General features: G+C 45.9%; 1 protein-coding gene across 4 annotated transcripts; it reads left to right on the forward strand.

Annotated features, from left to right (window-relative positions):
* Positions 1 to 4,205: 4,205 nt before the first annotated feature.
* GSS (glutathione synthetase) lies at positions 4,206 to 27,729 on the forward strand. 4 transcript variants are annotated; one of them, XM_032789303.2, is made up of 13 exons: positions 4,206 to 4,407; positions 10,608 to 10,753; positions 12,839 to 12,984; positions 14,561 to 14,636; positions 17,831 to 17,970; positions 18,191 to 18,307; positions 18,832 to 18,912; positions 20,486 to 20,563; positions 22,771 to 22,837; positions 23,521 to 23,715; positions 24,047 to 24,128; positions 24,903 to 25,092; positions 26,530 to 27,729. In XM_032789303.2, exons 2-13 carry the CDS (start codon positions 10,616 to 10,618, stop codon positions 26,651 to 26,653), a joined length of 1,434 nt encoding a protein of 477 aa, XP_032645194.1. In that variant the 5' UTR covers positions 4,206 to 4,407; positions 10,608 to 10,615; the 3' UTR covers positions 26,654 to 27,729. The 4 variants fall into 4 exon arrangements, with proteins under 4 accessions (XP_032645194.1, XP_032645193.1, XP_032645196.1 ...); XM_032789302.2 differs by lacking the exon at positions 4,206 to 4,407 and adding an exon at positions 8,256 to 8,446; XM_032789304.2 differs by lacking the exon at positions 4,206 to 4,407 and adding an exon at positions 8,772 to 8,878.
* Positions 27,730 to 27,871: the final 142 nt, after the last annotated feature.

The raw sequence follows: 27,871 nt of genomic DNA on the forward strand, positions 1-27,871 counted from the left end.
CTGAGACCAGAAGACCTTCTGTCAAGTCATTGGTTGTTTTGCTTCTTCCTCTCTCTTCTCCCAGTGAATGGTACTGATCCTTTGTATCAGTGTAAGGATGAAGATCACTTTCACTGTCAGAGCCAGTTAAATCTAGAGCAGAAACACTTAGAAGTTATTTTCAACTAAAAATAATTATTTACAATAGAATACTTACAAAATATATCACAAGGAATCATTATCACTCACAATATTAATGAATGGCAAGATATATTACTATAAAGCAACGGTTCTCAAACTGTGGGTCGGGACCCCAAAGTGGGTCATGACCCTGTTTTAATGGGGTCACGAGAGCTGGCTTAGACTTGGTGGGGTCCAGGACCGAAGCCTGAGACTCAGTGCTTGGGCCAAAGCCCAAGGACTTCAGCCCTGGGTGGCAGGGCTCAGGTTACCCCTGCCTGGGGCTGAAGCCCTTGGGCTTCAGCTTTGCCAACCCCCTCCGCTCTCCACCAGGGCACAGTTTTTGGCCCCTTCTCCTGGGGCAGCAGGGCTCAGGCTTCGGTCTCCCCTCTAGGGGTCACATAGTCATTTTTGTTGTCAGAAGAAGGTCGTGGTGCAATGAAGTTTGAGAATCCTTGCTATAAAGTATCAGCAACAAACTCACCAGAGAGAATTAATTTCATATTAATTTCTTTAATGATTCACTATTTATTCTTCAACCCAAAACACTGCTGAAAGGTTAGACAAGGTTTCGTAGCCTGACTTCCATTTTACCTTTGCAGCTACAATGGCTGTGTGAAAAGCTTGCTTCCCAGGAACAAGAATAAAAATCAGATTCATTTGCAACATCACAGCACGCTGAGTTTTCGTTGGACATAGCACCTAAAATATAAACATATAAGAAGAGGCTTTGAAAAAATAACTCCTTGGAACAGGGAAGTCGATGCCACTGATAAAAAAAAATCTGACTTTTGTAGAGATTTCAAAATAATTATATAAGATTCCTGACTAATTCATCCACTCCTCATAATGTATTCAATAGGGTTTCCACGATTATTTGGAAAGAAAAAGAGAGATGGAACCCTCAGGGCACCCCTTTCATAAAGAGTATGGCTCTGTGTCTTTTTATAGTAGGTTTTCAGAGCCCCAGTGATATTATTGTGATTGTTAATTTGTATTTTGGTAGTGGTAGTGGACCAGGACCCCACTGTGCTGTACAAACACAACCCAAGATGTCTGCCCTAAAGAGCCAGGGTCCTTTCATTGTTGGCAAAAGAAGAAAAATAACACCACTATCACTACCAGGTTGCAAGAGATGAAGAAATCTGGCAGAGGATTCACAGGCTACTACATAACTACATAGCTTTACATAGAGATGGAAACATAAAAGATCTGGTCATCTAGTTCTTCTGCCATCCAGTGAAGCACCAACAGTTCCCATTTCAAGCTAGGTGAAAGAATAAGACTCAAATCAGAGAATTAATCTATATTCATTCTGAAAAAATGGAGGGGTCTATTCTAGTCTGGGAGCAGCAGCTTTGGTAAATCAGTGCTGAAAATGTGTGCCTCAGCAACCTGGCACAATCAAAAAGTAATTTTTTTGCCTGGCCTGCAACTAGGCAGGCCACTCATCTGCTTTTAAACCAGATAGTCCTGCTTTTGTACTGCCTGTCCCCCATCCAATACTGAGGCAAATCCAGATGTGGTTTTGTCCAGTATAAGACAGGCAACACCATGGTTGAGAGCATGCCACTCTGCCCCAAACAACGTGACCTTGCAAACACACCAGCAAAGGCAGGGTAGCATGCTCTTCAAAATGCGCCCCCCTCCTCCACTCCCAACATGGCATGACCTCCCATGCACCATGCATGCAAGGTTATGCCAGCAAGGTGGGGTCACACAGGTGGGGACAGACCCACTGGAAGTACCAGAATGTCTAGCATTTTGGGAATATGCGAGAGGCCACCCTGCCTGCAACCCCTTTTGGGTCATCCCCACACACACATTTTAAGCATTGTCTCTATCCTCATTCAACTGCTTAATATCATTTGTGTTTGTCAAGGGGATACCATCCCCCTCTTTCAAGTAGTGGCAATGAAAACTTTCAGGAGGGCTCATTTATTTGTTTCTTTCTTTCTGCTACTGACATTTTCTTTCAACTTTTTAACTATAACTTTTTCCCCTCTAAGAACTAAGCAGATTGAAATGAATTAGCTCTTGGAAATAAAAAGGGTGGGGTTTTCATTATTTCATAGAGAAATGAGTTTAACAGAGACCCTATCTAAACTAGAAAAATTTTCCAAAAATATCCCTCCTGTGCTATGTGTTCTGTTCCACCAGTGGTAGCAACATTGGAAGTCCTCATGTAGACAGCACCAGTGGCCTATTAACACCATCACACATAACCCTGCTTACAGTAGATCCAGCTGACAGGTGTTAAAAATGCTGGTGGCCCATCTGCACGAAAGCTTCTGACATTGCTGCCACAGTTAAAATGATGTTAGCAGTGGCATAAAAAGAAACAAAGTCAGTGGAAGCCAAGTGCCATGAATGACCGACCAAGAGAGAAAGCATTGAACTTGCAACCTGCAGATAAAAAAGAAAATTCCCTTAATGTCTGGGCCCTCTTAAGCCTTGTCTACACTATAACAAGCTTATGGATACGAAACACAGCTTAACTGTGCACGTAGCCATGAACAAATTGCATTCAGCACCATTTCAGTAACTGAGGCTAAAGCCAGAGTAGCCTTTCTAAAGTGGTGCTGAACATGGTTGGTCTTTGGTTAAGCTGAAGAGTCTTCAGCTCCCATTCAGCTGCACCCATCACTAACAAAGATCAGCTGTGGTCAAAGTGGAGCTCCATCAGCAGAGAATTTGGCCTTTGGTCTTTAGACTTCCCAGGAACCATGGAGAGGTTTGCCTAGGATGCATTTTCTTGTGTATATGATATAAACAGATGAACAATTTCACAAAAATGGGTATATGTCAAAGTATGATGCCTGTTTCAGTGAATCTATCGCGATAGCCAAAAGGGGGATTGAATAGCCTTAACCTCACTCTTCCTGAGAAAGAGGTGGGCCGGGACCTGAAAAGTTGAAAAGAACAAATGAAAGACATGGTCCCTCTCACAACACTGTGGGGATGTCTGCAAGTTCCTAGGCAACAGGGATCAGGGTAGACTCTTGAGGACAAGGGGTTTGTAAGGTTTGTAATGTGAATTTTACTGAAAAACAAGGAGCAGGTTCTGAACTGGTGACACAACAAAGCGTGATTGCAGCTACCCTATTTGGCCATGGGCACATAACCATTAGCCTAGCCCTCTGAGGTCAAATCCTGCTGAGGTCAATGGAAGTCGAGGGCAGTCAGCCTCTTGCAGGAACAGGCTCTGTATCACTGGTGACAACTCAAACAACTATATAAGGCTCCTCACTGCCCCCTAAAGAAGCGGGAGCAGTTTCCTCCCACCCTGATATTTACACCTCTGCAGCATTTTGAACAAGCAGGCAGGGACAGGAATGAGATTTCCAGTGTGACCTGTAATTAGGAGCAGTTTTCTAGAAGGAAACCGAATGGTCCAAATTCAGGGCTGGCACAATTCCTTTGATTTCACGCAGAAGCTCTCCCCACTGCTTAGGGACTCCCAACCTAAACTAAACCTTTAAGAACAGAGTAATCAAAAATACAAACGCTGTCCCCCCACCCCCGCTTGTCTCAGGCACTGCACCCCCACCCCAATCGAACACCATGGCAGCAAGCTACTGCTCCCGTTGCTCTCTGGCTCCACGCAGCCCATGGGAAGGAGGCTGACTCCATGTAGTTGCCTTCCCTGTGGGAGAGGAGCTGCCCACTCTCACCCCTGCCATACCCTGCCCATCTCATGTAGGAGAGACAACATCACCCAGGGCTCCTCCAGCCCCATGGGGAAAGCTGCCCCCTATGCATCCCCATCCCCATCAGCCCCACTGGGAGAGCTGCCCCCTGTGCACCCCAAACTCTGCCAGCTCCATGGGGAAAGCTGCCCCCTATGCATCCCCATGCCCACCAGCCCCACTGGGAGAGCTGCCCCCTGTGCACCCCAAACTCTGCCAGCCCCATGGGGAGAGCTGTCCCCTGTGCACCCCAACCCCCACCAGCCCTAACGGGAGCGCTGCCTCCAAGCCCTGCCTGCCCCCCCGGGGTCGGGCTCCGCCCCTCTCACCCGCAGGCTCCGCCCCTCCCGCGGCTCATGGCCTCTGCTGCCCACGAGCCCGCCGCTTCCGGGTCCCCAAGGGGATTTGCGTGACGTAAGCATGCCTCACAGCGCAGCGGGATGACGTCACACGGAACTGTGATAGAGTTCCGACGTCAGCCCTCCGCCCCCCGCCACTGAGTCTGCCCCGGGCGGGCCCACGAGCTAGCCCTGCAGCGCCCGGGGACCCTCCGTATCAGGTAGTGGTGCCGCGCCCCCCGGTTCCAGCCCCTCCCCCTGGGACCTCTCCTCTCCCTTGGGTGCTCATCCCCCAGCGGTGCCCCTCCACGGGTACCAACCTCCCAAGTCAGCGCCTTGCCCAGGAGACCTCCCTGCAAGCGGCACCCCCATCCCCATGTGCGATGTGCCCAGGGATCGCCCCGGCTCTCAGACAGGGCCAAATCGCCTGGGGTGGCAGCTAGCAAAGGGCCGAATGAGCAGCTCAGAAGGGAGAGTTGATAGCATCAGACTGAGCTTCCCTCCTCCTCCGTGGGGGCGTCTGCAGTTTAACTGCCGGGGAAGGTGAAGGAGGGGAGTGCGAAGCCCTGCGGAGTGCCTTCCGGCCCCCACTTGCACTTAGGGACTAGCAAGGTGCAGGACTTGTCTACCTGGGAAATTATTCTAGCCCGAGTGAGGTAGCGTATGAATTTAAAGCACTCCAGCTATTCTGGAATAACTCTTTGTGTGGACATGCTTATTGTGGAGTGAGAGCCTTTTTCTGGTTTTTGGTCCTGGAGTAAATGGGCATACCTCCTATTAACTTCACTGACTGCTATTGGACTTCACTGGGAGTTGTGAGCACATTCACCAGACCTGAACTTGATGCAAAATATGGCTAGTGACTTCACAATAGGCATCTTAGTGCTCCAGGTTTGACTCGCTGATTCCATTTCCAAAGTGCTGAATCTACAAATTAAAAACTGATCTACCCCACGTGCCAATGACACAAGTTCCACCTGGAACACTTCTGGTCCTGCATCACCAACCACTAAAATGCTGCAAGCAGAACTTAATTCTGTTGATGTCTGAGGCAAAATAGACTCCAGCTTTCTCATGTGATGTAAAGGAGCAACAGATATTGCTGATTTGGTCAGCTTAATGTAACCTCTTTACATACACACTCATCATACATACCGTAATTCTAGAGCTTATTGCGTATACTTGAAGATGAGGTATGATGTGGAGCTGTCAAGTGGTGCCCTTTCCATAAAAAACAGGCATAAATAATGACACTATCAACACATTAAAATGACCACTTTGAAACATTTGCATTAGTTTCTGTTAGTTTAATGACTATATATTATTTCAAGACATAAATTTGGATTTCTTTTGACCTCAAAGCATCACAACAACAATCTAAAGCAGGGGTAGGCAACCTATGGCATGCATGCTGAAGGCGGCATGCGAGATGATTTTCAGTGGCACTCACACTGCCTGGGTCCTGGCCATGGGTCCGGGGGGCTCTGCATTTTAATTTAATTTTGAGTGAAGCTTCTTAAATATTTTTAAAACTTTATGTTACATATAACAATAGTTTAGTTATATATTATAGATTTATAGAAAGACACCTTCTAAAAATGTTAAAATGTATTACTGGCACATGAAACCTTAAATTAGAGTGAATAAATGAAGACTTGGCACAGGACTTCTGAAAGGCTGCCGACTCCTGATCTAAAGGGTAAAAATAAAATCTAATAAAAAATGCATACAGACATCATTGAAATGTAATAGCACTGGTGACATCTCAAGTCATCATCATCATGGGTTGCCACATTCTTTATTCTCTTGGTATATACACAGTTCTGTGCAGGGAAGATTGTTCTGACTACAGTTGATTTTCTCAAGTATTTTTCATGGTGAATTGGTACTGGACTTCCTTTGTTTTTTCAAACACTGCAAAAGAGAATCTGCCTGGGTAGAGTGACATTTTTTCCCCACACTTCAGTGATATTTCTTGTGATGCTGGACTACACCTCTACTGCGATATAACGCGACCCAATATAACACACATTTGGATATAACGCAGTAAAACAGTGCTTTGGTGGGGGCGGGGCTGCGCACTCTTGTGGATCAAGGCAAGTTCAATATAATGCGGTTTCACCTATAACACGGTAAGATTTTTTGGCTTCCGAGGACAGTGTTATATCGAGGTAGAGGTGTATCTGGAGACTGTTCTTGAAATACCACTTTATCCATTGAATGAAATATATTATTTCAATCAAGGTCTCTGTGTTGATTATATTATCTCCTTCATGGATGAGATTTCCATCTGCATGTAGTGGTATAATTCCTAATGAACACATCTCCCTGGAGTCTTTCTACTTCAGTTTTTGAAGCACTAGTGATGAATTGCCTCAGTTCAACATAATTGATAAAATCAGTGAAGGTGTAGCCCCAGTCGCATGGTGCAGCTGTGCAGCAAGGCTTATGTGCAATGGTGTGTTAATTTTGGAACTGTTAAACCCTATGTTCTCTGCAATTGAGAGCATCTTATTTGAATATCTTCTGAAAGATGATACTCATTGCTGGCTGAATTATATGCATTTTTATCCATTAGCAAATGGACAAAGAAACCCGTGCACCAACTGGGGCACAAAAGTACATGACTTCTCTGAACTACAATCACCTGGCTTTTGATAATATTCTGGGGCTTTCATTTTGGCTATTTCAAACTAAAGGATTGAAGTGACATTATACAAAACCACTTGGTCATTTCAAAGCTGTTCATCAGGCTTGCTCACTAGAAGAACATTGACCAAACATTTAGATGATTTAAGTTCCTGCTTCAGATTACTAGTAGCTTGGATAGCATCAGCTAATGTTATTGCACTTTACAGAACAAAGGTAGATTTGCCTAGTTTGTGCTGTGCATGGAATGAAATTGCAGAACCGGAATGTTTTTTTCTAATCTTGCTGTTGGAATTGCTTGCAGTTTCTACATGTGAGGGATAAGTACAGCTTTATATCTTTGTAGCAGTGTCATAAGATGACTGTATTGTTGAAGTGTAACTAGATGGTTTTGCTTTAAGATTTGTTTTACTCAGGTAGGAAGAAAGGCATGTTGAGTGATAAATTGCATCTTTAGCAATCAAGTCTTCCACAGGTATTCTGCACAACATATCATTATCTCCTCTTTGAAGTGCTGCCTCCCCAAGATTAGTTGCTCTCTCCAGTGTTTCTATTTTATTAAGGTTCTTGTGTTGTGTTTTTTATCAAGCAAACAATGCAACAGGACCAGTTACTGGAGGACGTGCGTACTCTGGAAGCAGGTGAATATGATGCTGTCTGATCAGATTTTCTGTTTTCTTTCCCGGGTTCACAACTCTGACGTGTCAAAGTCAACTTTCTTATGTATTTCTGAAAGCAGGCCCTGTCATAGAGTACTGGTGGCACATCATCTAAACTAGAAAAGGCATCCAATAGGTGCAAAAACAATTAATATCTCCTGGATTTTGCTGCCAGCATCACAGAATTCTGTCCAGCATTTCTGGCTTTTGGCAATTTTATATTGTTTTGATTTCCTTGATGAACAATAATGTTTAGGGAGAATCTTTTTCTCTTTGATGTAAGCTTTAAGGGGTTTGTGTACTCCATGTCTTCATATGTTGTAACTTCCCCCTGTAGAGTTAAAATTCCCACCGCTACCACCATTGCTTACTTTGTACAAGTAAACAGGCTTGGGGTGGCTCTGCTTCCAAGGTGACCTCCAGCAACTCGCATAGGGCCGGGCATTGGGGGGGCGACGCTGCCTCGGCACGCACCGGGCGAGGTTTTTAAGGATGTGCCTCCCCAGGGCCCGAGCACCCAGAGGGGCTGGCTGAGCCCCCAGCGCGGCCAACAAGGCACAGCGCGTCCCCGGGCGAGGCCAGAGCCTACTGGCTGGTAGCTGCAGCCTGGCGCGAGCAGATCAGCGCACGAGGCCACCCAGCTCCGAGCCCTGCTATTTGGCTGTTGTGTTGGGAGCCCGGCGCAGGCGCACTGAGCGGCTGAGTACGCAGGGGAGGGAGGCGGGACATTCCGCTTACGATTGTTTCCTTCTGTAGCTGTTCCAGAGTCCAGCCCTGACTGGTGAGCTCGCCCCTCCTCGTTACTTCACGGTGATAGGCCCACTCTCCTGGCAATCATGGGAGAAGGCAAGCGCTCGGGGCCGTTCTGGGCGCTGAGAGAGGCGTGGCCTATCTAAGGCGGAGCGGAGCGCATTTCGCTTCTCACGCGCAGCCGGCGGGTGCCGCGAGCCAGGTACTGGGGCTTGTCACTTCCGGGGGGAGAGGGGCAGTTCTCCTTCCTCCGCTCCCGGGTGCCGGTGGGGCTGGGCCGCGTGCCGAGCTCTGCCCCTTGCCCCCCACAGGTCCGTTCGCTTCTCGGGCCCTCACAGCGGACGGACTGGGGGGTCTGGCAGGCGGGGGGGCGCGCAGCGTGACCCGGGGTAAATCACAGCCCGGCCCAGAGCCTCGCTGGCGCGGCCATGCTGCGGACCGGGCGGGTGGCCTCAGCACGCGCGGGGGCAGGAAGGCGCCCGCGGGCCGGCAGGAGCGAAAGCGGGTCACGCGCTCCCTTGGCCGTGGAGCTCCCCGGGCCCCGCTCAGCGCCAGGCGTGGCCGTGCGGGCCTGGAAGCCGGAACGGCTGCGACCCGCTGAGGAAGCCCGGCGCTGGTGCTGGCTCTGAGTTGGGTGGGTAGGGTGGGCTCCGGCTGGGCTGCTACGTCCATGCAGTGCTTTGGCTTACTTGGCTTAATAGGTCATGAACTTAACTGGTGTATTTTAAATGGCTTATTGTTTATCAAGTACTTTATAAAGAAAATGGCACACGTCCAGGGCGTGGTATCCTTTGGCCAAGGGGAAGTGCTTCATTGGGCCTTGTGTGCCTTGCTGAGAGGCACATACCTTAAATCCCGACGTCTTTTTCAACTTCCCCAGTTAACTGACTGACTCCTTTCTAAAGCAGGTGTCTATATAGCTATTGTAGCCTCCTGCAGTCCTAAGGGCTAGTCTACACTGGCAACGTTAAAGCGCTGTGGCTTGTGTAGTCGTGGCAGAACTCCGGGAGAGCTCTCGCCCACCGCTCTTCAAAAAAAAAAAAAAAAAAGCCACCACCACCTCCACAAGAGGCATTGCTACCAGCACTGGTGCACTGTCTACATTGGCGTTTACAGCGCTGAAACTTGCTGCACTCGGGGGTGTTTTTTCACAGCCCTGAGTGAGAAAGTTGCAGTGCTGTAAAGTGCCAGTGTAGACAAGCACTAACATGACACTTCTCCAGGTGACATTGTGCCTTGAAAGGCTCCATTGACGCGTCTGTTACTTGTATAGAGTGCTGTAATAAATGTGGACAATGCTTTGTAAGGCACATAAGGAAGTCTTGATCTGTGCCTTGAGGGAGTCTGTTTATCTGAAGAGATAGTACAACCTGAGCAGTGATGATGCAAGTTTCCTACATACATGCTGCCTCAGCAGTAGGCCTCAACCCTGCCCTGGAGAGACCACTTCTGTGCAGTGTGTAGGACCATATTAAGCATAATTAGAAATGGTGTCATACTCATTTGACATGTTACAGCACTAACATATTTCAGTGCATCAACACTGCATGATATTTCCTTGCGCAACCATACCTCTGTGGTGCAAAAATGTGGTTCTTGGTGCATTCTCATACCTCTCCCAGATTGTTCTTGCTGCTGAGAGCAAGTTACACTGATGTAGCTTGGCAGTCATGATAGGCTGTCACCAATTTGTAATGTCTGATACTTGTGTTACCTTGCTTATGAACAGGGCTGTAAAAAGAGGATAGCCATGTGGTTAGTAACTTTCTTCTAACCATGTTCTGGATGGTCACAAACAAGGTACTAATCAATAGTGCAGATAAGAGAGTTGGGTCAGTCCTTGACCTCTCTGCTGCATCTGTTTTCTAAGGGTCATGAAAACACGAGTATCTGCTTTACTACGTCTCCCCACAAAAACAGTTTTTCTATTTCCATCAAAATACGCATTTATTATATTTAATAGGTGATGATAGGGCAATTAGTTGGGTCAAAAGCCCCAGGAATATAGTTACAGTGCCTGGTCTGAGGGCCTGTTTGGCACTTCAACAAATCTCCCAGGAAAGTTAGTGTGAGTGTTGCCTGAGTAAGGAATGCTGAGTAAGGCCCATATCATCCTAAGAGCCTGTTCAGTAACCCTGTGTATATCACCTCTGATATCCAGACCAGAGTTCAGTACAGAAGGTAACTTGCTAAAGCTAGAAGAAAACTACAGTTCCATCTGGTCTAATTTAAAATGAAACAACCATCTTTGCACCCCACCACCATCACCTACTAAGCAAGAAAGATTAGGCCATGTACAGGTAAAGAGCACTGGACTCTGGTCCCTTGCCCTGTCTTGTGAGTTACTTTTTTTCTGTCATTAGCATTTGAAATGACTGCCCACCTGACTGTATGGGAAGATGTTTTGCACAATGAGAAGCTCATTCCAGAGGTAGCTGCAATCGCTGTGGATGCAGCATTGCTTGAAGGAGTTCTGATGAGGACCAAAGAGGAACCCAGTTCATCGAATGTAAGCTCAGCTTATTTAACTACTCCATGTTCCCACATAGAAATATTGCATTCTTGGAAAAGGATCAAATGACTCAGCAAGATTTCTGCCCCATAGGACAAGGTCTTGGGAAGGAGATGGTTGCAGGTGATGTGGCTTGTTTGTTGAGTCATCATGAAACATGCAATATTTTGCAGTAACTGCACAGCTCCACAGGAGACTAAGCAAAGTTGAGACAATAGCAGAGTAAGCTTCCACAACACTCCATAATACCAACTGTGGTCAAACTAAGATATTCTACTGGGAGAAGTACCTGCATTATGAAAATCTGTTTTATTTGTACATGAGAAAACATGAGGTTTGGTTGTGGTAGCTGAGCATTGGATGTCCATGCTGTTTGTTCACTCTCCCCAGGGACAGTCCTGGTGTGATGCGCATGCTCCCAATATCTGAGCAGAGCTCATCTCTGGTGAATCCCAGGAAGTTTGTCAGTGGGAGGTTCTGCTTTTGAAGAACCTTCAGCTACCACCATACCTGAACAAGGAGACGAGGATGGTGTCACCTGAAATGGCCTGGACTTCACAGTGATACCAGCTCTGGTTGAGAGGAAACTTTTCCCTTTGGTGAACCTCCTGTAATTTGCCAGAGGGGAACTCTTGTGTTATAAGCAAGGTCTCTCAGACCAGCATGCTGCTGGTGGACCTGATCAGGTCCACCAGCAGCATGTGAGAGAGAGAGAGAGGGACTGTGTTTTGGCTGAAGACTGGCTAGTTGCCTGGCATCTCCATGGGCAGGCTGCAGGAAGACCGATGAGATGACTGACAGTGATGCTGTGGAGTATGTCTCTGCCATGTATCTTTGTGTTCTGATGCTGGCTCTGCTGTCCAGTCAGTATCTCTAAGATCAGCATCTGCCTAGGGCAGAGGTGGGCAAACTTTTTGGAGTGAGGGCCGCCTCTGGATATAGAAATTGTATGGCAGGCTATGAGTGCTCACAAAATTGGGGTTGGGGCTTAGCGTGCAGGCTCTGGTTGGCACTTACCTCAAGTGGCTCCTGGAAGCATCAACATGTCCCCACTCTGGGTCCTATGCAGCTGGGCGGCTCTGCTGTGTGCTGTCCCGTCCGCAGGCACCACCCTGGAAGCTCCGTTTGGCTGTGGTTCCTGGCCAGTGGGAGCTGTGGGGACAGCTCTTGGGGTGGTGGCAGCGTGTGGAGCAGAGCCCCCTGGCTGCCCCTACACATTGGAGCCAGAGGGGGACCATGCTGCTGCTGCTTCTGGGAGCTGCATGGAGCAGCCCCCGACCCTGCTCTTCAGCTGAAGCGCCGGAGCAGGGCAAGCCCCAGACCGTGCTCCCCAGCAGGAGCTTGAGGGCCGGATGCGGCCTGTGGGCTGTAATTTGCCCACCCCTGGGCTAGGGATTTGATGCTGAGGAGTAGGGAGGCAGTGTTGCAGAGCAGACATACACATTGGCTTCTGAGAGAGGCCTTGGCTTCTCTTGGCAAGCACAAAAAGGTATAAAAAACAAGGAGAATAACTTTTTATAAAATTGCTGTTTTCAAAGTGGCATATGCCTGAGATGTGGTCCTAGTGAAGAGGTGTACGGAGTTTGGAATTTGCAGTGACTGGAGTTGAGTAGCTAAAGTGAGTCAAAAATAATGATACCCTCAGGGATAAATTTCAGAGCTGGATATACTATAAAATTCATTCGTTCTCTGAACAGTACTTGTAAATCTGGAGACTACATTCTACCATTAAAGTGGAAACCAAGATTATACTCCTTTAAATGAAAAGTTCAACACAAGTGTAACTATGGAGTTGCTCCTGAGGTCTCCCAACCCAAATTCCATTATATTAAGTTTTGTAAAGCGAAACACTCAAAACTAGACATGCTAGAGTTCAGGCCATGCAACCTGTGAGGGAAAGTCTGTTCAAGGACAAATGAAGTAAGGATCTAGTCTAGAATATGTCTGTTTTAAATTGGGATTAACTTAATTTAAATTGGGACTGGCTGGGCCACGCTTTCAGAGGGCTTCAGCCCAGTCTGTTAGGGAAAGGAAGTGTGAGGGAAATGGCTGACTTTTCCGTTGTTGGACACTTATCTGCAGGTGGTGAATTATGCTCCCTTTACATTGCTCCCATCTGTAGTACCAAGCACCATCTTTGAACAAGCCTATGCCGTTCAGCAAGATTTTAACCTACTTGTGGATACTATTAGCCAGAACGCGGAATTCTTGGAACACACTCTTGCTAGGTATTTATTGTACCATATATGTTAACTAAACACATATTTTAAATGTAAAGGTTCTATTGCTCTTACTCTTAGTCCATTTTTTCTGTTACTTCTTGAGTTGCGGCCCTCAGTCTCTCTCCTGATAGTTTATGGATGACCCTCAAGTTCTTCAGGTTACAGACAAAGGTATAAATACACCACTTCTGCTACAGGTTACTCTCTCTGTCTGCCAGACTGATCACAGAACTAATCTCTCATTTTCCTCACCACATTAGTTTTCATAAAATGGTTGCCAGTAGTCCATAAGTAGTTAGGTGCATTAGATTCTACATTCTCCTTCAAAGTTAGTATTTTTTTAGCTGTTTTCATTAAGATTTTGGGGTCTCTGTGGGCCTTCCAAAAATGACCGATCTATATGGGAAAATGGGGTATGGGAAGGGCTTCTCTTGCCTCACTGTGTGCCTGTGTTATGTAAACAACTTATTGCTAATAACAGGTTTCAGAGTGGTAGCCATGTTAGTCTGTATCAGCAGAAAGGAGGTTTTTTTTTTCTCCTGTTGATAATAGCCCACCTTAATTGATGAGTCATGTTTATGGCAATGCCCATTTTTTCATGTTCTCTATGTATATATATCTTCCGACTGTGTTTTCCACTGCATGTATCCGATGAAGTGGGTTTTAACCCATGAAGGCTTATGCCCAAATACAGTTTGTTGGTCTCTAAGGTGCCCCAAGTACTCCTCGTTCTTTTTACTGCTAGTAAATAATCCTGTTGTTTGGAGTAGAACATATATGGGCCCTTTCTAGATGGGTTATACAGCGGTGAGTACAGTGATGTGCAGCATGTCCTGCCAGTAAACTACCAAAAGGTGAATTTGGCAGTGGCCCCTGTAATTTGCACTGTGAATTATTATACCAGACCCCCATGGGAGTGGGGAGACTTTTGGTCTATATCTTTGCTGCTTTTCTCTATCTTCTGTTTGTCTTCTCTCTCTTCCTTCACAGAGATTCACACTGGCAGCTGCAGAGGGAGAGTGTGGGAGGTAGAGCCTCTGCAACATGGGGTCTGGGTCACTTGCAGGTTTAAAGTAGTATAAATGATGGATGCTCTGTTACTAGACGTCTTTAAACCATGATTTGAGGACTTCAGTAACTCAGCCAGAGGTTAGGGGTCTATTACTAGAGTGGGTGGATGAGGTTCTGTGGCTTGTGATGTGCAAGAGGTCCAACTAGATGATCATGATGGCCCCTTCTAACCTTTAACGTTATGAGTCTCTGAACCTTCTTCATAGAGAAGCTTTTTACTAGGGTCCCTAATGCTGTGGGGTGGGGTTAAGGGTTATCTGACTACTTGAAACTCTTGCTTTATGCTCAAGGGTACATTGTAAATGCCCTAGGTGAGGCTTTAGCTTGCGCAGCTCTTACTAATGCTCAAGAGCATGGTCTGACCACACCCCTGTGCATTGTGCTGGGGAGTGTATCATGTAGCTTCCACCATGTAACAGATAATAGATTTCCTCAAGTACGGTCTTTATTTATTTATATATCTCCCTTATAACCAGGTAAATTGATTGGTATACTCTTTCTTTTTCTCTAGCACCATCAAAGTGGATGATTTCACAGCTCATCTCTTTAAAATCTACAAGCAAGTTCTGAAAGAAGGGTTTGCTCAGGTATTCCACAGGAAGTCCTCTCCCCGCCATTAGCTGTCACCCTCCTTTCTTTCATTAATGGAAGTTTGGGGTTTTTTGGTAATTTGAAAAATCTCTCCCACAAGTTGGTTTCGAATTGTTCATTCAAGAGGAGGATATATAGGGTTACTCTCTAGATTATGGTGTAACTGGCCAAGATATCATAAAGAGTAACTTGTCCCATTTTATGAGACCATTCAGCAATCATGCTGCTAAGTATTCTTAGTGGGTATTGCTGGAAACTGTCTAACCTTGTGTGAAATAGGATCGTGATTATACACACTTGTAATGTTGTTTTCTGAAAGTCTGAAAAGAACATTTTGGTGAGTTCCAGTTCAGTGTAGCTGTGTCAGAAGTAGCACTTAAGGGCTTTCCTGTGATGTTAAATTTCTTTTATACTATATATCAGGGATAGTTGTGTTAGTCTGTATCCACAAAAACAACAAGGAGTCCAGTGGCACCTTAAAGACTAACAGATTTATTTGGACATAAGCTTTTGTGGGTAAAAAAAACACTTCTTCAGATGCATGGAGTGAAAATTGCAGATGCAGGCATTATTATACTGACCCATGAAGAGAACGGAGTTACCTCACAAGTGGAGAACCAGTATTGACAGGGACAATTCAATCAGGGTGAATATAGTTCACTCCCAATAATTGAGGACGAGGTGTCGATTCCAGGAGAGGGAAAGTTGCTTTTGTAGTGAGCCAGTCACTCCCACTCCCTTTGGATCCAACCAGGGGTGGGCTTTGGATCTCTGTTGGGCCTGTCCTGTAGTAGGTGACTTCTGGGTAGAATGTGGAGTTGGAGAGTTGCCTGGCAGCCTCCTGTTCATCTGACCTGTTCATTATAATCAAGGGGGCTGACAAAGGAGGTGCTGTAGTCATAACAAACAGGTCAGATTATGAACAGCAGGCTGCCAGGCAGCCCTTCAACACCACATTCTACAGGGCACTGTCCTCCAATCCCACAGAGGAGTACCAAAAGAAACTACACCATCTCCTCAAGAAACTCCCTGCTATAGCACAGGAACAAATCTACATGGACATGCCCCCAGAGCCCCGACCAGGGATATTCTGTCTGCTACCCAAGATCCATAAACCTGGAAACCCTGGATGCCCCATTATCTCAGGCACTGGCACACTTAAAACAGCAGGATTATCTGGCTATTTGGACTCTCTCCTTAGACCCTATGCTACCATCACTCTTAGCTATCTTCGCGAAACCACCAACTTCCTGAGGAAACAACAATGCATTGGTGATCTTCCTGAAAACACCATCCTGGCCACCATGGCTGTAAAAACTCTTTACACCAATATTCCACATGAGGATGGATTACAAACTGTCAAGAACTGTATCCCTGATGAGGCAACGGCACACCTGGTGGCTGAGCTTTGTGCATTTGTCCTCACCCACAACCATTTCAGATTTGGGGACAACTTATACCTTCAAGTCAGCGGCACTGCTGTGGGTACCCACATGGCCCCACAGTATGCCAACATTTTTATGGCTGACGTAGAACAACCCTTCCTCAGCTTTCATCTCATAGCACCCCTTCTCTACTTGCACTACATTGATGACATCTTCATCATATGGACCCATGGGAAGGAGGCCCCTGAAGAATTCCACCTGGATTTCAACAATTTCCACCCCACCGTCAACCTCAGCCTAGACCAGTCCACACAAAAGATCCATTTCCTGGACACTACAGTGCAAATAAGTGATAGTCACATAAACTCCACCCTATACTGGAAACCTACTGACAGCTATACTTACCTACATGCCTCCAGCTTCCATCCAGGACACATCACACGATCCATTGTCTACAGCCATGCTGTAAGATGCAACCAGATTTGCTCCAATCCCTCGGACCGACACAAACATCTACAAGATCTTTATCAAGCATTATTAAAACTACAGTACTCACCTGGGGAAGTGAGGAAACAGATTGACAGAGTGAGGCGGGTACCCAGAAGTCCACAGGACAGGCCCAACAAGGAAAACAACAGAACACCATTGGCCATCATATACAGCCCCCAACTAAAACCTCTCCAGAATATCATCAGTGATCTACAACCTATCCTGGAAAACAATCCCTCACTCTCACAGACCTTGGGAGGCAGGCCAGTCCTCGCTTACAGACAGCCCCCCAGCCTGACCAAGTAATCACCAGCAACTGCACACCACACCACAGAAACACTAACCCAGGAACCAATCCGTGTAACAAACCACGTTGCCTACTCTGTCCCTATATCAGCCACACCATCAGGAACTCATTCACCTGTGCATCTAGTAATGTGATATATGCCATCATGTGCCAGCAATGCCCCTCTGCCATGTACATTGGCCAAACCAAACAATCTCTACGTAAAAGAATAAATGGACACAAATCGGACATCAGGAATGGTAACATACAAAAGCCAGTAGGAGAACACTTCAGTGTTCCTGGACATCCTATAACAGATTTAAAAGTAGCGATACTTGAACAAAAAATCTTCAGAAACAGATTTCAAAGAGAAACTGCAGAACTAAAATTCATTTGCAAATTTAACACCATTAGTTTGGGCTTGAATAGGGACTGGGAGTGGCTGGCTCACTACAAAAGCAACTTTCCCTCTCCTGGAATTGACACCCTCCTCCTCAATTATTGGAAGCAGACTACATCCAACCTGATTGAATTGGCCCTGTCAGCACTGGCTCTCCACTTGTGAGGTAACTCCGTTCTCTTCATGGGTCAGTATAATAATGCCAGCATCTGTAATGTTCACTCCATGCATCTGAAGAAGTGGGGTTTTTATGCCCAAATAAATCTGTTAGTCTTTAAGGTGCCACCGGACTCCTTGTTGTTTTTGTACCACAGTTACATCAGTTACCTTTTCTTGCCATGAGATGTATATGGAAGAGGGAAATAAGGGCTTCTGATGATGTCTGTCCAAATAAATTCAGGAAATAGGCTAAGGACCCAACCTACAGTCTTTACTCTGCCAAAACTCCACTTGACACTGGTGGTTATTTTACCAGAGTGAAGATTGCTGGATCCAGCCCTAAAAAAGGAGGGGTTTTAAGTGAACTTGTTAAAGTGGCCTGTGGTAAGTGAAGGGCATCACTATGCTGGTCAGAGGTGTGGAAGAATGACAGTGTGCTATATTTTGCATTTTATTTTCCCTCTCATTCAGTCAGTATTCTTAGGAATAAATCGCTCTGATTATATGATTGACCATGGCGCAGATGGCACTCCAGCACTGAAGCAAATCGAAATAAACACTATTGCTGCCAGCTTCGGAGGCCTTACTTCAAGAACCACCGCTGTACATCGGTAAGGAAACCCCTTTGAAACAAAGGCCAGACCAGAATACTTCATTGCTTAGCTAGTGAGGAGGTTTCAGCAAACAATCAGTCTGCATGCTCTGTGTCTCTTGTACTGTACACACCCTGTCCTAACCTCTTAATATCAACAAACTCTCTGAACTTCTGTTTTACAAATCCTAGGTCAGCTGGGATTACCATGTGATTTTGTTATGTCTCTTATGTCACAGGCACATATTGAATGTTTTGGGGAAGTCCAAGGAAGCCTTGAAGTTACTGAACAATAATCCATGCAAAGGGATTGCCTTGGGCATTGCGAAAGCTTGGGAACTCTATGGTTCAGCCAGGTAAGGGAGGAGTAGCCTGTGGGAAGATGTCAGGATGAGTACACGTTTATTTCTCAAACTGCACCTTTTAAAAGGGGTCTATTTAATGCATACAGCACTTTTAACTCTGTAGAGCTCACATTCCCCTACTATTCCAGGGAAGGAGGATCTCTGTTCTTCAGAGCACAAAGTTACTGGATTGGCCAAACACTGTTTTCTTTAAAATTATAGCGTATCCAGCTGCCCACAGGTGCCCCCTAAAAGGCTTGGAAGACTTATACTGCTAGAAGACTTTTTGTAGCCATTCTTGAATCCTCCTATTTCTTCCCCTTGTGCTCCTGCCCAGAGCTGCTTTTTAGTAACACGGCACCTGGCACTGCCCTTTAGAAGTGGACTAGGAACTAGCAAAGAACATCAATTAGAAAGCCTTGCAAGCAACACACCACCAAAGTGAATGTAAAAGATGAAATCTTTAGCTAGAGGTCCATAGTTCTATGTGGGGTGTGTTTCAGGCTGTGATGCAGTTTTTGGGGTGTATGTTTCAGGGCTGTGGTGATGGTCCTGGTTGCAGACACCCAAAGGAATATTTTTGACCAACGCTGCGTAGAAAATGAGCTGTGGACCAGGTAACTGTTTTATCATTTTAGGATGAAATAATTAGTTTAATCCCACTTTACAAGGACCCAGATCACATAACTAATTTAAAAAAAAAACAAAACCCTTTCATGTCTTCCTAGTATTATCTTAGATTATTAAAACTGATCATTTAAAAATCCAATATGCTTTTAATCACTTGTGTTAGGGTTAGTTAGCATTTCAGTTTGGACAGTAGTCATGCTCTTAGACCAGGGGTGGGCTTTGGATCTGGCCCACGGGATTTCCTCTCCTGTGGTGCCATGGGCCCTGCACCGCTCGCAGAAGCAGCTGGCACCACATCCCTGCGCCCCCTGGGGAAGGGGAGGGCAAAGGACTCCACACACTGCCCTTTCTTGTGGGTCCCTCCCCCGAACCCTATTGGCCAGGAATGGGGAACCATGGCCAATGGGAGCTTTGGGGGAGGTACCCACAAGCACGGGCAATGCATAGAGCCCTCCACTCTTCCCCCGTGCCTCCCTTCCCATCCCCCAGGGGCTGCAGGGATGTGGTCCTGGCGGCTTCCTGGAGCAGGGACAGGGCAGGTAGGCAGGGCGCCTGCACTGGCCTCGGTGCGTGCTGCTGCCACCCCAGAGCTGCTCCAGGTAAGCGGTGCCGGGCTGGCACCTGCACCCCAAACCCTCCTGCACCCCATACCCCAACCCCTTGTTGCACCCTGCACCCCAACCCCCTGCCTTGAGCCCCTTGCTGCACTTGCACCCCCTGCCCTGAGCCTCTTCATACACCCTGCACCCCTCCTCTGCACCGAGCCCCTTGCTGCACTTGCACTCCCCCTGCCCTGAGTCCCTTCCTGCACATTGCACCCCCCTCACCCCCGCATTTCCCTCCCGCAACCCAACCCCCTGCCCCCAGCCCTACATTCATGTCCCTGCATTTAAGTTCCCCACCCAGATGTGGCCCTCAGGCCAAAAAGTTTGCCCATCACTGTCTTAGACTGTGAGCAAAGAGTAAACTTGCCACTTTCTGGTTGTCCTCCTGTTTTAGAGTAATGCTGTTGTATTTGGGAGTCACAACAGTGCGGGGGAATGTTTCTGTTCATAATAGGCTTGGTTGTACACCGCCTCACTTCCCCTTATACCCTTAACCCCCCCCTTGTCCCCTTCAAGTCTAAATTATGACCTAAGACCATCACAATTCTCTATCCTTATAGTGACTTCTCAAGGGATCCTAGTCCAGTTACGGTGGTATGAAAACCTAAGGATCTATCTTTCTGCTTTTTGATGTATTTTGTGCTATGTATGTTAATAAGATGGACAGGAGTCATGGGGACAATCTGGTTGATGGAAAGGGACACGTGATTATGAGTCAGCCACATAAACCTTTTTAATTTCATTACCTTGCCTCCTCACCGGTATTTAAGACCTCTGGGTGCTGAGAAAAATCTGTTAAGAGTTAAATTACCTTGGAAAGAAGGAAAGAGAAGTCAGCAAACCTTACCCTTTATATCCCAATGGCTTTAGAGTCCTAGAGGAAAATTCCACTCATGATTTCACTTGCAGATATCTGTCTCTTTGCCAAGTTCAGTGACTCACTGCTCTCTTAAAGGAATATCCGGGTGATCCGGAGGCAGTTTGAAGATGTGTTTGAAAAGGCATCTTTAGATAATGACAGGAGACTGTACATGTAAGTACTTGCCAAGATCCTGCCACAACATTCTGCTGTGTTCTTAAACAGGCATTAGGCACAGATGTGACCCCAGATTGGCAGAGGTGGGTCTGAGACATTCTTTTTACATCATGCTCAATAAATGGCACCTTTCAATCCAAATTGGTGGCATATCCCTCTCTTTTGAGAGTTAGTAGGTTTTACATTTTTATCCTCATTGATAAGAAATCCAGAGCTTGCTATTCTTGGATTCACCGGAACTGAAATAGTTTTAGAAATGTTTCTGTGTTTTTTTGCATATATAAAATTAGTCCAGTATCACATGGAGGCATAAATTCCCTTTTCTGAACCACAGCCCTGAGGACCCAGCAGGATGGCTTGTTTCGTGTGTGTGTGTATGTACAAAAACAGCATAGCTGTTATAGAGCAGTGTTTCTCAAGCTTTTGGGTACCAGGGCCTGGCTTACTGCCTTCTTAAAATGTGTCAGGGAGATCTTGGGAACTGGTACCGGTCCATGGACCAGTCGTTGAGAAACACTGTTCTAGAGGGTGCCTCAAGGAAGACTCTTCTGCTGACCGGCAGTGAGACATGTTTCTCATGGGAACATATGTTTACTGGGAGAACTTTATTTCATAATTATTTGTGTCACCATAGGAAGCACTGTTTCCTTACTGTACTCAGTTTTTGTAACCTCCAACTTGTTCATTAGTTGGAGAAAGTCTCACTATTTCTGCTCTTCAGTCTCCTGGAGTCCTGACAGGTCAGTTTGATGTTTCTATGGTTATGTTCTCCCCACCCCGACTTTTTAATCAGAGGTATATCAAACGATGTGTACACTTCCTCCAGGAATTCCTCCTTTCTTACTGACTGAATCCCTTTAAATAATTCCTGATAATAACTAGTTTCTCTGGTTGTTACTCACTGATCATGTACAGAAATGGTGAAGCCAGAGCTTGGTCTTGTGGTAGCTGCTGAACTGGAGAGTGGATACTAAGATCTTATACTAAGATCACCTGCATTATCAGGATATCAAAGTTGTTCATATCTGCAAATGCAAATCTAGGGCAAACTGCTCTTCCAGTGATTTGTGAAGAACAACTCCCAGTATTTTAAGACAGTAGTTCTCAAACTGTGGTCTATGAAGTGTTAGCTAGTCCTCTGCAGAGAGAAGGCAGGTCAAACAGTGCTGCCTCCTTCTTCCAGCTGGTGTTGTCACATCCATGCTCTTCATTGCAAAGAAAAATCTGGGTGTCCATAGAAACAAAGAGGACAGTCTTGATGCATCTACCCTGGGCCACTTCTGTAGAGCAGCAGATGGAGCCAGAGCTATCAACCAGAGCCACTGGTGGGAGAGGATTGTCCTGGAGAGAAGAAAACCAAACCATATATCCAGGGGTAGTGGAGGGAGAGGACGACAAAGCAGTTGGTGTTGTGTTTGGGCTTGACGCAAAGTTTGCAGGGTGAGGTTCTTTGGCCTGAATTACACAGGAGGTCAGTATAATGGTCACTTCTGATTTTAAAATATATAAATTTTCACTAGAGAAGGAAAGCAGCCAGCAGAGAAATATGTGCAGGAGAACTGAGAAGGGGAACTAGTAGCAGAAGAGCACTGGCAGGGGTGTGAAGGGATGTCAAGGAGACAGTGAATGAAATCTTGGCCCCATTGACTTCAGTGGATGCTTGCCATTAATTTCAACAGAGCCAAGATTTCACCCAAAGTGAGATTAGCTTTTACTGTGATCAAGAGCAGAAGGCTGGTGGTATTAAATGCAGTTAAAAATACATCAGAACTTTCCTACTCTCACTTCTCCATAGAAGCAGGTTTTTTTAGTTGCCACAGAGATGTTATGCAACAACAAATAGGAGGGGAGATGCTTTTAAAAAGCTGGGACAGGAGGTGCTTTTAAAAAGCTGAATAACTGTTGCTCCAGAAGGAGTTTGTGTCTGATTGTATGTTCTGAATACTCCATTTCTCAAATTGTTGCTATTCTGATGCATAACCAGAGGCTTCTAGCTACTCTTCTGTGAAAAGCCTTGCATGCGTGCTGTACACAGCTGGCTCCATAATCCATTGCTTGTCCCACTAGCTAATCATTACCCACAGAGCTGTCTATATGTATATTGTTCTTCCCAAATGTTAGCTTTGAGACATGGGAGGAGAGCCATCCCTGTTACAGCCTGAGGGCTAGAGGAGGGTGGATTGATATGATGGTCTTTATTCTAGGGAAGGCCAAGAGGTCGCGGTGGTGTATTACAGAGATGGTTACATGCCAGAGAACTATAACGAACAGGTGGGTACTGACTGCTTTTATTTAAAAAGCAAACACCAAGTGCAGTTACCCAGAGCGGGGTCATTGGTCCTTCAAGTCTGTAAACTAAATCCCTTAATTGTGCTGCTTCAGTGCACCCCTGGCATTCAGATAGTGCTGGTTTGGAGAATATCTGGGGCGTGTGAACAGATTTCTTCTCAAAAGAATTTTCTACTGCACATTGTTTTCATGTTTTATAGAAGCAGTTCAGTGCTTTTACAAAGCTGAAGGGGAAACATTCACTAGTAATGAATAGGGCTAACCCTCTGACTAGAGGTAATGCTGACCTGGAGTATTGCATTAGGACCATGCTGGAAATGTACATGGTCTGAAATGGATTTTTATCCTTGTTTAAGAGGCTTTAGGCAATAAGGTACTTTCAGACTAGCACCAGAGCGTAGAACTTAATCATCACCACCAGTGCTGAGCTGTCTGTCTGTGCCAGTCCAGTGGAGAATATCCAGGCTGTCCTGCGGCTCGTTTGCTAGTGCTTCTTCCAGCAGTAGCAAGGGACCCCCACGGATTCTGGTCTGCATGCCTTCTGTGTGCTCCTTTCCTCCCCGCTGGAGCTGCATGAGAATGTTTAACTATAGGAAGTGGAATATGTGTGGGGGATCAGGGAACCTAGATTAATTCAAGTGACTCTTGCTATATCTCCCTCTTAGAACTGGGAGGCACGGTTGTTGATTGAAAGGTCCAAAGCAGTTAAGTGTCCTGACATTGCTACCCAACTTGCTGGGACCAAAAAGGTTCAGCAGGAGCTGAGCCAGCCAGGAGTTGTGGAGAGATTACTGCCCAGCCAGGCTGAGGCGGTTGCTCGGATAAGAGCGACATTTACTGGCCTCTATTCTCTGGATATGGTAAGTAGTCTCATTTGTGTGGTCCATAAGTCAACACTTCTGTCTCCTACTTAGTTCACACCTGCTTTCATTTGATTGTGTGACCTTTCAGTTAAAAACTACAGTACTCTAGGAGAGTAGTGAAAAATGCATTTAACAAACCCTCTCTTAAACACAGTGCCAAATTTAAGACTTCCAAGTCTTTTTCTTCTGGCCTCTTCAGTGAATTTGGTGGAGTGTGGTATTTCTGCTCAATTTTGGAGTACAGAATGAACTGGCTGCTTGTTGGAGATAGAAACAGGGACAGGAATATTGCTGGGATTTTGTTATTGCTATTTCTGTCACCCACTAGGACGAAGAAGGTGCTAAGGTGGTTGCAATGGCCATTGCTGATCCAGAACGATATGTCCTAAAGCCTCAGCGGGAAGGTGGAGGTATTCAGCTTCCTTGCTATGTGATTTGTAAGCTACAGAGCCCAGCAGCCTGTCTGGAGGATCAGGCCTTTGCACTTCTCTAGGATATTTGTTTTGCATTTTCATTGCAGTGCTTGTAAGATACATGGAACAGGCAAGGTGCCTTATAACACCATATTTGGTGTATGTAATACTTCGGCTTTCCTCTTACCAGTTGTGGCATTAGGACACAAAAGTGGCTTAAAGCCATTTTAGTCCCCTTCTGTTGGCTGTGAGTTGCGTTGCACCTCTTAGAGGCACATCACAAAATCTCACCCATTAAGTTTACTTTATATTACACCTTCTCCCTTCTATTCCTGCCCGCGTAGTACAAGCATCCAACATCCTATGTTGACTGGTCAGCTTTGGTTTCCCTTCTCTTTCCTGTCCCTTGAACATAGAGAGATGTGTCTTTTTAACCTGTCTTTCAAACCTGCAGGCTGTTCTGCAGCCATGGGCCAGCCCCTGTGCGACCCCCTTATTGCTAGCGATGCTGATTGCAGTTGTTGGGGTGGGCGATCACTGAGGAATCCCAGGACCTAGACTAGTGGAAACCAGGCCCATAGAATTGAATCTAGAATTCCACGGAGAGCCAGTGCAGTCTCCAGGGGGTGGTAATTGCATCCATCCGTGTTGCTTAATGGGTGGGTGTTCACATTTGCACCATCTGGGGTTTCTTCAGAGCCACCTAATGCAACTGGATCTAATGGCTTCTGCTGTGGGGAATTGTTGAAATGTATGATTGTATGTTACCAGGGAACAATCTCTATGGGGAAGAGCTCAAGCAACTTCTGGAGAAGATTAAAGACAGTCCTGAGAGGGCCTCCTATATCCTAATGGATAAGATCACACCTCAAACATCGATGAATTACTTGCTCAGGGCTCACAGTCCCCTGAAAATATCCAAATGTGTCTCTGAGTTGGGGATCTTTGGTGTCTATGTCAGGTGAGAAGTTGGTTTTCTTTGCAATATTGCTGTATCCCATCTCAGCCATCCCCTCAGCTTTGGTAAATTAAAACAGTTCTGAGCAGCAGGCATTACAGTGGAGCAGCACCAGCCAGACAAGTGGATGGACGTGAGTTCATAACAGAAATGCCAGTCTTCCAGCATCACCTCTGTCAGTAGCTTTCTGTGCATGTCACACAGACACCAACCATTGGCACACTTGCACTCCCAGCTAGTGCCAGACCATACCAGAATACAACTAGAATTCATGCCAGCAGACTGGAACATAAACTGCCTGAAGTAAAAAAAAAAAAAAATTTCTCTTAAAAAAAAAAAAAAAAAAAAAAAAAAGATTAGAAACTTGATTTCCAAGGGTGTCATCTTCAGGATCTTAGGCCGTGCAGGAATGTCATGAGCCTGGGGCCACAGAGAAAAAGATTAATATTGCAAGGTCTCAGTGTGCCCTGTGGTGCTGAGTTGTGCAACAGCCTCAAATACGTTCCAGGCCAGAGGTTTTCACTGAATGGATTATGCTACGGAGCAATACTGCTTACAGTACAGTTTTCTCTGTTCTATGTATTTTGATACTACGTCAGCTGATGCTTTGACTCTCCTCTTCATTTTGTGTAGAGACAAAACCGACCACTCCAGGGCCCCTAGAAGTGTTGCCATGATTTCAAAATAGAAACCCATTATATACAGCTGTAAAGACAAACATTCTCCCCAGCAATACTTACAGCCAAATACTGTGGCATATACTAGTCAGGAAGAACTAAAGTACGGTTGATGAGAAATTGACTTGCATTGGGATTGTACAAAGGCTAACAATAGTCAACATATCTGGAGCAAGAGAAACTTCTTTTAAAATTTGAAAAATGAAACTAGTGTCATAGGAAACTTCTTAGTTTTTAAAACTATTTTAGCTTAACGATGTTTTTCTTTCCCCTCTCTCTCGCAGCCACCCTGCCCTAATCTCAGGCAGGTAGGCAGGCCTGGTTGCCTCTATTTCCCTGCCATGCGTTGAAGGCACAAGGTCTAATGAATTTCCTGAATTTAATTTGCCAGTATAGCTTTTTCTTGGGCTGTAACCAGGGGATAATGGATATGACAGTGCTATTACTGCATTGTTCCCTAGGTAGATGTACTCCTCCTGAAACAGGCGCATGTCTAATCTTCTGGAGGCAAGGTCTGTCTTTTTGTTTTGTGCATTGCCTACCACTGTGGAATCCTGGCCCAGGACTACAGCTCCTAGGCGCTACAGTAATACAAATCTGTCAACAGAAAAGAAGCCCGAAGTGTTTTACACATGTCCTATTGCCCAGGGCTGTGGCAGAGGGGGACCAGGCTAGAATTCTCCAGATCTGGGATTAGTAGAAATGCCACACATTGCATAAAGCTTTAAATTTTGCAGCTGCTCACTTTAACCTTTCATTGCAGGCAGGGGAAGGACATTGTGGTGAATAAGCACGTTGGTCACCTCTTGCGAACCAAGGCAATTGAGCATGCAGATGGTGGGGTGGCAGCTGGGGTGGCTGTACTGGATACTCCCTACACGATTTAAAGAAGATACCTCCCACATCTGTTGCCCTAACTGCTGCCAGAAGAGCTGTGATTTCCTTTAGGGTTTGATTAATTCAGTGTCTTGATACATGTCTGTAATCAGGATCGCAGGGACATGCCCTCCTTGTGATCAGTGGGCCAGAAGGGGGTGTGTGCAATCATATTTGTACCAAATACTTTTGTGCTACTCCTCCCTCCCCCTTCTTGTCTTTCCTTTTTAATTCTTCCCTCAAAGTCTTGAGTTCTCATCTCATCTTTTTGCCTTATTGATAAGGAGTTGGGATTTCCCTATGTACCCTCTTCAAGACACTACAGCTGCTCAGTCACTCCTTAAGTGCCTGATCCCAGAGGGTTAAATGTGCCTTCCACATTTCCTGCTTCTCATTTAGTTGCTACCTATGAGGGCATTTGCTTTCTGGGCCAAAGGAAAGGAAGATGGAGAACAAAAATGAGGGTAGATGGATTTAGTTAAGGCCTCCCTCCCCCAATGCTCCAGAGACACAGCCTGGAGCACAGGGCCTGGTGTGATGCCTAAACCAAAGTCAGCAAAAAAAAAGCTATGAGCAAAATTCATTCTCTTAAAAAGCAGATGCTTGCTTACACGTTCACTGTCTGGTAAATGAACGAGGCAAAGCAGAGCTAGCATTGCTAAAACACAGGCATTCCGAAGAAGTTTTAGGTACAGGGTATTAATGTAAACACGTTCCAGAAGGCTAGTACAGGTACACCACAACATAGTTATGAAATAAACACAATCCTAGGAGATTGTACAGAGACACACCAACCCCAAGTAGGACAAAGAGAGGAGGCTAAAATGATGGATGGAGATGTCTTGTTCAAACCAGCACGAACAAGGTGTAGGGTTGGTAACTAACTATGACGGGATTGTAATATGTAACTTGATTGTATCAGTGTATAAAAGGAGAAATTAAACGGGGACAATAGAAAATCCTGCTGCTTACTGAGCTGAGCCCATGTCACTGGGCACTCGTGTTAGCATACATGTAACCATAGAGCTAGGGTACTAATGCTGTGTCTTAAGGGCAATAAAGCCGGCTAAGGGCCTTTGCCACCAAACAGAGTCTGGTCTTTCTGGGTGATATTATGGAGGTCTGCTGGACTAGCTCTTTGCGCAGAACTGGGACAGTGCGCGCACAAACTCAGCACTAGCTGGCCATGACACAAAACTCTGAGTTAGGGAACCTGCTTACCTTTCCCT

Source organism: Chelonoidis abingdonii, chromosome 14 (assembly GCF_003597395.2).
Source record: "Chelonoidis abingdonii isolate Lonesome George chromosome 14, CheloAbing_2.0, whole genome shotgun sequence".
Classification (NCBI taxonomy): Eukaryota; Metazoa; Chordata; order Testudines; family Testudinidae; genus Chelonoidis; species Chelonoidis abingdonii.